At 38.7% G+C, this 14,023-nt stretch overlaps 1 protein-coding gene across 5 annotated transcripts in view; it reads left to right on the forward strand.

Moving 5' to 3' along the window:
- LOC139477665 (multiple C2 and transmembrane domain-containing protein 1-like) overlaps positions 1 to 14,023 on the forward strand; it is a 197,354-nt gene that overhangs the window by 124,021 nt on the left and 59,310 nt on the right. For all 5 annotated transcript variants that reach the window (XM_071260369.1, XM_071260300.1, XM_071260077.1 and 2 more), the window contains 3 exons: positions 1,882 to 1,987; positions 8,950 to 9,172; positions 13,427 to 13,532. In XM_071260369.1, the coding sequence (XP_071116470.1) occupies positions 1,882 to 1,987; positions 8,950 to 9,172; positions 13,427 to 13,532 (435 nt within the window). The remainder of the gene's footprint in view (positions 1 to 1,881; positions 1,988 to 8,949; positions 9,173 to 13,426; positions 13,533 to 14,023) is intronic.

Raw genomic sequence — 14,023 nt, forward strand, 5'->3', positions numbered from 1 at the left:
AGGTTTTGTTCTGTTTGTTTAAGGAAATCAACTGTTCCTGTTGCTAATAGTTCTGTTGATTGAGTTCTTGTGGATTTGTTTACAAGAGATGCATCACAAAGGATGAAGAATCTCTTTGTACAGCATGTAAATATAGGCAGACACCATGGGTCATGTTGGTATCATGGATTTTCTGAATACCTGAAAAACTTCATATTCAGAGCTGCTGATAAAGTTTATATTTCCAGATTGGCTGATAAATTATATATTTTTTGGTCGGCTGATAAAGTTTATATATTTTCTGGTCGGCTGATAAAGTTTATATATTTTCTGGTCGGCTGATAAAGTTTATATATTTTCTGGTCAGCTGATAAAGTTTATATATTTTCTGGTTGGCTGATAAATTATATATTTTCTGGTCAGCTGATAAAGTTTATATATTTTCTGATTGGCTGATAAAGTTTATTTATTCTGAGTGGATGATAAGATCTATATATTTTCTAATTCGCTGATAAAGTTTATATTCCCAGAGTAACTGACTAGGTTTATATTTTCTTATTTTCTGATAATGTTTATATATTTGCTGCAATGTGGGTATTCAGGGTTAGAAGACATCTCCAGTAATTTATGCTTTTCATAGGATGCTACTAAATGGACCAGGTTGTCAACGCATTGGCCTAAATTGTTATCAGCAACATTTCAGCTAGATCACTGTGACCTGTAACTGTATTAGCCCAGGGCACACAAATCAGTAGTGGATGAAAATGGATGTAAAATGATGATTAATGGTTGGATCATCCCAAATGAATGATCGTCAAGATTAATCGGTCAGCATAATTTTGCTGTTTTTCAGTGTTAAGTTCAGTAAAACTAGATGACAAAAACAAGCAATCACTCACTTCAGTACTTTTTTTTAAAAAGACACTGGCTTTATTCTTTCTCCCCTTTATTCCATACTAAGTACTAGGAAGTAAGTAGTGGATGAACCTTGTCAGGAAACAAACCTATCTTAGGGTTGAGACAGCAAAATTGCTTGTGTTCTGTTATTGAAATTTACGTTCGGCTGCTTGGTCATTTGTAGCTTCCAATCAATCTTTGTTATGTCAAATTAATCAGAAGACCACTACAAATCAGTGGTTGATATAATGAGCAACATTCCTCGCTGTTGGGGTACAATGACATGCAATCCACTGATGCAATTGTGTTGCCTGTTATGAAAATTGCTAGAGTGTTTGGGACCAATTCTGACCCTGGTCCCCATGGGGTCTTGCTTAGAAATATTGTGATGGAAGCTTTTTGTTCTTTAATTTAAAATCGAATAATTTAGATCTTCATGTTAAAATTTTATGTCAGATGTAATAATTCACAATTTGAACAGTGTTCCAGTTGCATCACAGCGTGTCAGCTTGGTGTAAGATGAAAGCCCAAAGTGATGCAGGTCTCAGACATTAAACACTTTGTGAAACCCATAGGCACAGGTATGGGACTGCAAACCTAGGAACATAATTGGAGTGACCCGGGATTTGAACCAACAATCACTGGTGTCTGCCTTGCCCAAGGGACACAACTCTTCACAGCAAATCGGGCACCTTAGACATGTGACCACCCAGTTTCCTATTGAACTGGAAGAATATTGCATGTGTACATTTCAGATGGCAGATATTACACATCTTTTGTAGTGCTTTTATGATTGTGATTATTCTGGTATTCTCTTATGACAACCCTGGGTGGTTTGGATGCAGCACCAGGCCATCAAGTCACATTCACTGTAATAATCCCAGGCCATCCAGCTTTTCACACAAAACGTGTGCAGTAGAAGCTGCAGTTACACTGGGTGTCAACAATTATTTAAGTTTAAGTATTTTGAATTCCTGCAATGTATCACTGCTGTTCTGTTTTCAGGAGCCAACAGCACGTCAGCATCATAATGTGTTCATGGAACATCCTTTCTTCATGTTAGAAGTACAGCTAGTAGAGGGACGGGATCTCGTCATCAGGGACAGTTGTGGTAAGTCCCCATCCAAGTGATTGTACTTGTGCTACAGTGTTTATCAACAATATTACCTTCATGGAATAACATATATCATATGAGATTCATGGAATGTGATCAATATGATATATAGTATATGATAAATAATATAAGATTCATCTAAGAAAGGATAAATATAAGATTTATGAAATATAATGAATATGACATAAGATTTATGAAATATAATGAATATGACATAAGGTTCATGGAATATAATGAATATGACATAAGATTCATGAAATATAATGAATATAAAATAAGATTCATGAAATATAATGAATATGACATAAGATTCATGGAATATAATGAATATAAAATAAGACTCATGGAATATGATGAATAGTGTATAAATTCATGAAATATATAGAATATGATATAAGATTATTGGAATTTGATGAATATGATATAAGATTCATGAAATATAGTGAATATAATATAAGATTCATGGAATATGATGAATATCATATAAGATTCATGAAATATAATGAATATAACATAAGATTCATGAAATATAATGAATATAACATAAGATTCATAAAATATAATGAACATTACATAAGATTCATGGAATATGATGAATATAATATAAGATTCATGGAATATATAGAAAATGATATAAGATTTATGGAATATGATTAATGATATATTATTCATGGAGAATTACAAAAAAAGCTGTGATAAATATTGGTATGGTTGACTGTGTGTGCCAACTTAATGTTTTCAGTAAAGTAGCTCTGATATAACGTGTTGAGGCAACTCCTTAAACCCAAACCTTTCAAATGATCTTCAGGTGACCTTAAGAATTGAGCAGCTTTGCGAGGTAATTCTACAGTACATTATCTCTGACATCGGTGAACCATGAGGAGCTTAAGTGAGAGAGTGAGTTGGGCTTAACACCACTTCTCATCCTGAAATGTGCTAATCATGATTACATGCATCACCAGTAACTGCTCATGCTGTTAATCTTCGATTGACCTGCCCAATAAGTTTTTAATGATTTTCTTGACAAGCATAAGAAAAGGAGAAGAGAACAAGCTCATATCAAGCTGAAAATCAGCAAATCAGCAGGCTGTGAGACCTCTGCATTATGTTCTGAATGCTCCCCAACAATATTAAGGCACAAATCATAAAATAAATATATGGAGGTGGGGGGAAGGGCTTGGAAATGCTGGAAGTAATTTGTCCTCAGAGTTTCATGTTATAGTTGGAGCACTCCTCCTCTGGGTTGATTGAAAAGTGTAAAACCTCAAGTGAGGGGGAAGCCCAAGGTCAAGGATTTCTATTTTCAGCCCAAACCGAGGAGTGTTTTAACTGACGTACAAAACGTCTTAATGCAAGAAATACCAGAATGAATAAGAAAACATTGGGAAACCTAGTGAACAAAACAGTGGTCACTGTATAAAACGAATTCAATGACTGCTGGCGTGAGAAAGACCATGTGCAACATGCTGACAAATGAAGTCATCACATGTAAGATTGAATTTTGAAACAGTCAAAATCAACATTAGATACATATTAAAAGGCTGCTTTAACAATCGAACTGTGAAACCCCCAAGCAGGTCTTACCATTCAAATGTAAAACCTCTCGACAGGTTTCACTATAAAGTAGCACCTTTCATAAGGATACTTTGAGACAGCAAGATAACTACAATACAAGAGGCAAAGATGGCTGTAGGTTTACAGAACAACAAAATGGTTCACTTGACATGATAGATATCATGAATAATTATGTATTGTGGTTAAAAAATATTATTTGACTCCTGCCTTTCGGAGACAAAGTGTACACATGTATTTTACAGCTTTGACTGAATAAATATTTTATCTAAAAAAATCTGATGTCTGCTTTCTTCCTCCCCAAGATATTGAATGGTTCGTCCTAAAGCTATGATCGGCCTTAGAATCATGATTTTTTTTCTTGAAGGAACAAATCATTTACATGGTAAACATTTGTAGTTTGAGTTGAGATCATCAGTTCATAATTATGTACTTTATATCATTAAATAAAAGTGACAAAATCCTTTCCATATTCCTTTCCATATTCATATGAAATCTCTGCCCAAAACAGCTCATTGTACGATTTATATCAATAAATAGAAGTGACAAAATCCTTTCCATATTCATAAGAAATCTCTGCCCAAAACAGCTCATTGTACGATTCCGACAATATCATGAGATGTGTGTATGAATCACTCTCAAAGAGTAATGACACAAGGTGAGCATATCCTCCTCTCTCTCCTCCCCCTCTCCCCCAGTGGCACCCATATCACAAACACTTGCAAAGGCAACTCAATATTATACAAATTGCATTAGCTACCACTAAGAGTCTATATGCACTTGAAGGTTTATATTAGTCATTCCAGTTCCATATTCGGACTATATGAAGTGGAACTTGGTTCCTTACAGTGAACAACTCTCTAATCTTGAGTGATGGGAAGTTTATATTCATTTCAGTCTGTTGAGGAGTATGACATTTACTGCCATTTTATGGAGTAATATGTCCTTCCAATCAATCTTCCCTTTGAGACGTCTTGTTGCAGGGTACAAGATTAGAACAGTTTTAGTGGAGAGCTGAGGAAAGGTTTAGAATTTTTGTTGATAATAAAACTTTAATAGCTTCCAGCCAAGGCTTTATGGATTCTGTGCCTGCCAAGTGGATTTCTTTGAAAATGGAGCCTCTCTAAAGATTTGATCAGCAAGCTTACAAAACCTGGGTTGTAGGCAGGAAGAGACATGTATAGGTTTGTGTCCTCTTCAAGGGAGATATGGATTTTCAACCCTGGAGGTGGACATGATGCACCCTGGTGGTATAATAATGGAAGTGTTATATCTATTTCTGCCCGCATTTGCAACTTCAAAACAAGGGAATTGGCCAAATGTAACTTACGCTTCAGGTATATGAATGATCTGATATTGGTCAATAATGATTAAATAGCCAATTCCCTTCTACTGGTTTACCCATCTGATCTAGAAATAAAAGAGACCTGTGAATCCATCTCATCTGTTTCATATTTAGACGTGTGTGTAAAGATCTAACGTGCCAAAACAAACTCCACAAGGCTGCATGACAGGAGAGATGACTTTAACTTTCCAATAGTCGATTTTCCGTTTATGTCGAACAATATGTCAGCCTTTGGTGTTTACATTTCTCAACTTTTGAGGCACAATTGAGCATGCTCTTTCTACAAAGATTTCCAAAAGCGTCGTCCAACTCTTACACAAAATTGTTTGATGAAGGTTACAACATTCAAGGCCTCAGTAAAGCTTTCAACCAGTTTTATGGTAGACATGTGGAGGACATTTTCAAATTGACAGATCAATGACAATGATGTCAGATGCAATTCCCAGTTTTAACTTGAACCATATGTTCCCATGTTTTTTCAAGTGAACACTTTACTTGCCTTTGCATGTATTTGTGATGAGTGGTCGGTGGGGCAGGATATGCTTACATTTTTGCGAAACCCGATATCAACACAATTTGATAGCGATGCAGAAACATAAGCTCCTGATATAGTCGGAATTGTAAAATGAACTCTGCTTTTAGTAGAGTAATTATAGCTTTTATTGAACATTTGATATTTTCATCTTATGGGTTTTTTAAAGTTTTTTGAAGTTAAAAGCAGTGACATCATGATGTCAGCTTACCTCCAGGAATTCATGTACACATTTCAATTATATTTAAAACCCCAATATTATTTTGTTATCAGCTTTTAAGTTATTGTATGAATTTGTATTGAACATGTCCACACAGATGATTTCGATGGAATTTTCGATGCCTTGGAATTGGTTATTTGAATCTATTGGTAGTCGGTGAATAAGAATCATTTGCTTCAATAATAGCGTTCTCAAAATGTCAGAGAGTTCTTCAATTAGACATAGCCTTGAAGATACTGACATTTAACATATGATATAGGATTGAAATTTGAAAAAAAAAATAAGATTAGCTTCTGATTAAAGTAATCTTATATGTATCTGTGAGGGGCTTGTGGTGTGAAGGTTATTGTTTTCAAGTCACCTTCAAGTTGATTTTTTCACGTGTGAACATACCATATTTCCTATAAAGTAATGTCAGTAGTGGGTTGGGTATAACAGACACACATACACATACACATACAGACACACACAGAGGCAGATACACACAGAGGCAGACACACACACACAGACACAGAGGCAGACACACACACACAGACACACACACAGAGGCACACACACACACACACACAGAGGCAGATACAGACACACACACAGTGGCAGATACACACACAGAGGCAGACACACACACAGAAGCAGACACACACACACACACACAGAGGCAGACACACACACAGAGGCAGACACACACACACACACACAGAGGCAGACACAGACACACACACAGAGGCAGACACACACACACAGAAGCAGACACACACACAGAAGCAGACACACACACACACAGGCAGATACACATACACACACAGAGGCAGACACACATACACACACAGAGGCAGATACACATACACACACAGAGGCAGACACACATACACACACAGAGACAGACACACACACAGAGGCAGACACACACACACACACACACAGAGGCAGACACACACACAGAGGCAGATACACATACACAGACACACACACAGAGGCAGACACACATACACACACACATACATACACACACACACACACACAGAGGCAGACACACACACAGAGGCAGATACACATACACAGACACACACACAGGCATACACACACACATACATACACACACACACACACACACAGAGGCAGACACACACACAGAGGCAGACACACACACACACATAGGCAGACACACACACACACACAGAGGCAGACACACATACACAGACACACACACATAGGCAGACACACAGACACACACAGAAGTAGACACACATACACAGACACACACAGAGGCAGACACAAATACACACACACACACACAGAGGCAGACACACACACAGACACACACACAGAGGCAGACACACACACAGAGGCAGACACACACAGAGGCAGACACATACACAGACACACACACAGAGGAAGACACATACACAGACACACACACAGAGGCAGACACACACACAGACACACACAGAGGCAGACACACACACACACACACAGGCAGACACACACACACAGAGGCAGACACACACACACACACACAGAGGCAGATACACACACACAGACACAGAGGCAGACGCACACACACACACACACACACACACACACACACACACACACACACACACACACACACACACACACACACACACACTGTCCTAGAGGCATGTTGGTGTTGTGGCTGTTACTGGTGACATGAGTTGGTTGGTCAGGTCTATATTGATATCTGATCCTCTTGAGCATGTGGACATCTATCCAATCAGCTTCGCGAGGCCTGTGTACAATTGCCACTTGGAGGAACCATCGCGTCTTTAAGGGCTTCAAGATTTGTTCAAGCTATTTCTCGATTAGCTGACCTGTAAATAGATTATTGACCTGATACCCAAGTAGGTTAAGCTTCTTCGATGCCAGTTTGGGAAGCAATCATTCATTTCAGAATGAACAGAGTTCTTATTTTGGTTGAGTGATTCCAGTCAGTCAAGATCCATGTATTGATTTTGTGTAAGTTTATGTCATGTCTTTGCTTCATTTATAAGTTTCTTTCTGTTCAGATGGTAAAAAGATCCTCATTAGGCACGGATTTAAAGAAAGCAGTTCTCATTAAGTTTTATACAGTTTAGTTCTATGGTTTCTTCTCATTGATTTCTTGAAATTGATCTATATTTAAGAAAGATAGACATGGTAAGATATTGATTTCCCAATGTCTGTGCCAACATTCATCAAAGTTGTCTAAAATGATGAAAATAGATGAATGCATTGCAGGTTACCCATGACGGCAATGTCACTAAAACACTAAAGTAACACATACTATAGGTCAGTATTTCAAACATATGCTTATTACATTAAAACATGTATGTTATATGCCATGCAGAGGAGAGTTATTCCAATAAATCAAGTACACTGCTGTTCAAAATAAACACCCCACTGATCCTGACCAGGGCGGGAAATTCATGGCGCTATTAGAAAAGATTTTTGTTTGACAAGTAAACCAAATGTCCCACTCTTGTACTCCAATCATGATTGAGGGAACATCTGTTTGAACAGTACTGTACTTTGGTTTTGTTGCCAGATATGTCCAATTCTGATGCTATATTATTATCCCCGGCATATAATGCGGGGGGATATAGCGATATATCTGTCTGTCCGTCCGTCTGACCGTAATCATTTCCTTTTCCGGGGCAGAACTCGAAAACCATCCAGTCGTTTTTGATCGAAACTTGGCAAATCTATCAGTCACATACTGAAGTGGTGCCTTTTGATATTTTGGGATTTTTTCAAATTTTTATTTTTTCAAATTTTTATGGAAAGAAGTTGGAGATAGACTCCACTTTGACTACATCTTTAAAACTAATAGGTATTCTTCCTTGAAACTATGCACACATATGACCAGTTTGTCATCTGGTGCCTTTTGCTATTTAGGGATTGTTAGAATTTATATTTTTTTCCATTTCCCTGGCAACAAGTTTGACTTTGACTGCTCATGTTGGTGTGTACCTGACATAGAAATATAAAGTTCCGAATCCCAATTCCATGGTATTGTTTTGATATATCAATAACTAATCTTGTATAGTGACAGACAGATCAGATAGAAATTCTTCATCAAGTGGACTAAATAGGGAGATAATTTATTCTTTCGAATTTGTAGGAGCCGGGGGGATTCGATGACTCTTGTTTGTATAGCGTTGCGCTGAATGACTTGGACCACCAAGAAGACAGCATACACTGAACTCTGAACCCAGCTCTTGATGAGCGAGCACCTTACTTATTGGCCCTGACACCCAGATTGTATGTTGAAGTGTATTTCTGTCTTGCAGGTACAAGTGACCCATATGTCAAGTTCAAGATCGGAGGAAAACAAGTGTTCAAAAGTCGGACTGTCTTTAAGAATCTTAACCCAAAATGGGATGAGAGTTTTTCTGTTGCAATTGAAGACATTTACAAACCTGTGCAGATCAAGGTGTTTGACTATGATCGAGGCATGCATGACGACCCCATGGGTGGCACAGAAATAGAGCTGACAATGCTGGAACTCAACAAGTAAGTTCGTCATACAAAGGTTCGTGTTATCCATGCTGTAAACCAATCTGATAAATTGGTACCCTGATTTGATTGATATGCAAATTAGGTCTCTTGGAAGAACAACATTCAAGCTGCATACATCAATGCGATACCTTCTTTCTTGAAAAACTATTCACTAAGGCTTGCATAATATAATTTTTTTTTCCCCACTTATGATATTTATAATACAGAAACATTTTCGGCTAGTAATTTCCATTTAGCAGTTTGATATGTTGGTCATGTAGATAAACACCTGTAAACTAACTACCAGGGTCAGCTCTGCAGGGGAATCAATGCAGGATTTTGATATGTTGGGTTGTGTACCTGGAAAATGTTTAATCACTGCTAACTATATATTTCTTTATGAAAGAGCCAAATTTGAAAATGGTATCCTGTATTTATTTTCTGATGAAACACATTTGTTTGGGTTTACAAAACCACATATTGATAGAAATACAGAAACTGAAATTGTTTGTGTAATATCATATTTTGTCGCTATTCAATGCCTGTAGTTATTTGACAACTCTTTCAGTCGCTTCCTCTGTTTCTTGGCTTTATATGATATGACTCAATACTAGTTTAATCTTGAGGAACATACAGTGTTCTCGGGTAGCCTAGTGGTAAAGCGTTGGCTCGTCACACCGAAGACCCGGGTTCGATTCCCAACATGGGTACAATGTGTGAAGCCCATTTCTGGTGTCCCCCGCCATGATATTGCTGGAATATTGCTAAAAGTGGTGTAAAACCAAACCCACTCACTCACCCTTGTACCAACTCAACTAAAATATGTAATTAATGTGAATAGCCCTACCTTTGAACTTTATACCTAACCAGCAAATGACAATGCTAAGACTGTAGAATTCCATGATATGGTGTGGGGTGATAGCAGTTCATTTGAATAATGTCTTGAGAGTAATGCATCACTTTATTAATGCGAGCAACAGACACTGGTGCTGACATTACTGCCATTATGTACAGTATGTATACTACAGCCTACGGATGTCCTTCTGGTCTCCTTACAATCCTCCATTGATCAAGACTATGTGTTGTGCATCATGGCTGTCACACTGTCCTGCCATTGTCGCAGACGTACATGCACCCTCAGCACTGATGATGTAGTTAGGGCAGTTAACATTCGTGGGCTGTAAGTCATGGGTGATCAAGGGAAACTGATCAGGCAGACGAGGTGAGGCATCCAACTGTGGGAGATGGGGGTCAATATGTCACGTTGGAAGTCAATGTGGCCTCCATATCAGCAGATAATACTAGCTACTAGTTAGGCAAGTGTCACATGGCAGACGTCAACATTCATGCGAGTCCGCTAGCCCAAGACTTCTAAATTGTGCTGAGGAGTGAGTGACAACGGCCGGCCACATATTGTTCGACTTGTTCAGGATTCTCTTCAACAATACAACGTGAATGTCATCCCCTAGCCGGCTCGCTCCCCTGATCTCTCACCAATCTTGTGCTTACTTGTCACAAGGATAAATGAGATCAACAAAGGATAACACCTGATGTCACTATTTGATGTGTCGATTTTACTTTGACCTTGGTGACTGACTAGTGTTGACGTTGTTGATGGTGATAGTTATGAACTACTCATCATCATCAGGAGTAGCATGGTGTTGGAGCATCGTGGTCGGCCCGAAACTGGGAGTGAGTGAGTGAGTATGGTTTTATGCCGCTTTTAGCAATATTCCAGCAATATCACAGTGGGAGACACCAGTAATGGGCTTCACACATTGTACACATATGGGGAATCGAACCCAGGTCTTTGGCATGACAAGCGACCACTCTTACCACTAAGCTACCCCAGTGATTAGGACAAGTACAAATCCAATGATGGTAGTCCACATTGACTAATAGCATTTGAGAATTAGTTCTGAACCAGTTCAATGATACAATTTTGCTACAAATTGGAATTAAATATGAAAAAAACAGAAAATGTAAACCAAAGAAACATTTTTGTCTCATTCAAGCGGATCTCACTACAAACTCTGTGAACTTAGTTAGTAAGGTTTCCACTGATCCCCTGAACTAGTCTCGAGAGAAAAGAATTTTTAAGGCTGTCATTGGCCCAGTAGACAGTGCATGGGCTGCTGCTCAGAGTAAAACTGGGTTCTAGTTCACACATTTTGTGAAGCCATGTTTGATGACATGCTTTGAAATTAATATTGTTGAATTCTACACATTCATACACACAATGGCCCGGGAGATGTGCATGTTTTTGTGAGCTTTTTTCTGGCACTGATGTATATACAGTCTTAATGATCTGTGTGACAAATTGTGTTTTGACTCATTTGATAATACGTATGTTAAGTGATATCAAAATTTTGCTGAAATGTAGAAGCTGTCAATTTTAGACCATCAGGGAGGGAGTGAGTGAGTTGGGTTTTAAGGATGCTTTGAACAGTATTACAGTTATATACAGCATGTCAGCTTAATGTGGGAGGAGAGCCTGAAGTGATGCAGGTCTCAGACATTTATTCCTTCGGTGAAACCCATGAACATGGGTATGGTGCTGACAAATCTAGAAACAATCGGGGCGAACCAGGATTCGACCCCAGTGTCATAGGTTTCTAGCATGTCCAAGGGATGCAACTCTGCCCAGCATATTTCCACCCTTTTGACTATTGGGCCACCCGTGCCCCCAACACAAAGACTACATGAGAGTACAGAGTGAGTAAATGATTGAAACAGAACTTAGTGATGCAATGACCCATACGTCTGCTGTGAAACCATCTGACATGAAGACTAGTAAAGGTTTTTTGCAACTTAACCCAGAATCTGGGAGTGTAATTTAGGCTGATGAAGTTAGAAAGGTAGTAGAGATTTAATCACATTATTGTGAGGTGATTGGAGGTAATTTACAGACACACTCAGAATCGGTGATAGATATTCACACTGATCAAGGAGTCCACAGAGATGAAAAGAAGTCAGGTTTCCATACATCACCACCTTTAATCAGGTGTGAGTCTTGAGGCCTAGTTTGGCAGATGTCTGTTTACCTGTTCATAGGGTGCCATCTTAGTTTGCTTCCTTAGTGTATAGTTCATCAATTTTGGCACCTGTTTCACAGTCTACATTCACGCTATTCAACACTCTAGTGGTAGGCAAACACATCTTCCCGAGACTCAGTCATGGATAAGGTTGATATGACTCTGTAAAGTATTAGGGGTAGGGCTGGAACGAATCCAAATCTACTACCTGGGTACTCAACCCTCTGAATGATTACCATTTGGAATGTCATTGTATAACGAATGGGACATTAATAAGTACCATGAAGAGCATTGTGTGCTACTTGGTCTGGTGTGATATTCAAGTATTATCCAGTGCTTCAGTGAGATTACCTGTATGTTTGTTTATAAACTGTGTTTCATGCCTCATGTAATGATTGTCAGTAAGTGGATTCATCACTTTGGTTCCAATGGGATATTTGCCTTTCCGATGGGATGCTTTCCATTCCAATGGGGTATTTGGCTTTCCTATGGGGTGCTTTCCATTCCAACGGGGTATTTGGCTTTCCAATGGGGTGCTTTCCATTCCAATGGGGTATTTGGCTTTCCAGTGGGGTGCTTTCATTCCAATGGGGTATTTGCCTTTCCAGTGGGGTGCTTTCCATTCCAATAGGGTATTTGCCTTTCCAGTGGGGTGCTTTCCATTCCAATAGGGTATTTGGCTTTCCTATGGGGTGCTTTCCATTCCAACGGGGTATTTGGCTTTCCAATGGGGTGCTTTCCATTCCAATGGGGTATTTGGCTTTCCAGTGGGGTGCTTTCATTCCAATGGGGTATTTGGCTTTCCAGTGGGGTGCTTTCCATTCCAATAGGGTATTTGCCTTTCCAGTGGGGTGCTTTCCATTCCAATAGGGTATTTGGCTTTCCAGTGGGTTGCTTTCCATTCCAATAGGGTATTTGGCTTTCCAGTGGGGTGCTTTCCATTCCAGTTGGGTATTTGCCTTGCCAATGGGTATTTTCCTTGCCAATGGGGTATTTTCCTTGCCAGGGCTTTTTTCCCCTTGCCAATTGGGTATTTTCCTTGCAAATGGGGTATTTTCCTTGCCAATGGGGTATTTTTCATTCCAATGGGGTATTTTCCTTGCAGATGGGTTTTTTCCTTGCCAGTGGGGTATTAGCCTTTGGATGGTTTTAGATTTTACGACTTTACTATTACAGTTTCGGTCTGGATCTGATTTTTTTCTGTTTTCTTCTAACATTTTCTGTGTGCCTACAGATGTACTGAGCTGCGACTGAAGCTGTCGGACCACAAGACAGAGTACATGGGGTACCTCGTCCTCAACTGCACCTTGATCCCAAAAACACAGGAGGACAAGGAAGTGGTAAGTCAGTGCCGGACATAATGAAGTTTAATACTGTTGAATATTTAGTTTTTAGGTTCTATTGAATCCCACCCACAGTCATGGGTTTTGGCCAACACCTAAGGTCAAATATTAGGAAATATTTGGAAATTTTGGCTGTGACCAATTCCAAAGTCTAATATGGTGAGTTATTTGTCTTGACCAATCACAAGGTCTAATATGGTAGGGTATTATTTATGACCAATTAGTAAGTGTAATATGGTGGAATATTGGTTATGACTAATTCCTAAGTCTAGTATGGTAAGATATTGGTTATAACCAATACCAAAGTCTAAGATGATGGAATATTATTATGACCAATTACAAAGAGGAATATTGGTTATGATCATTTCCTAAGTCTAATATGATAAGATATTGGTTATAACAAACCTAAATATCTAATATTGTGAAATATATGTTATAACAAATCTCATAGTCTTATTTTGTGAAATATTGGTTATAACAACCCCCAG

The sequence above is a fragment of the Haliotis cracherodii genome, unplaced genomic scaffold (genome assembly GCF_022045235.1).
Source record: "Haliotis cracherodii isolate W230 unplaced genomic scaffold, xgHalCrac1.p SCAF_1, whole genome shotgun sequence".
NCBI classification, from domain to species: domain Eukaryota; kingdom Metazoa; phylum Mollusca; class Gastropoda; order Lepetellida; family Haliotidae; genus Haliotis; species Haliotis cracherodii.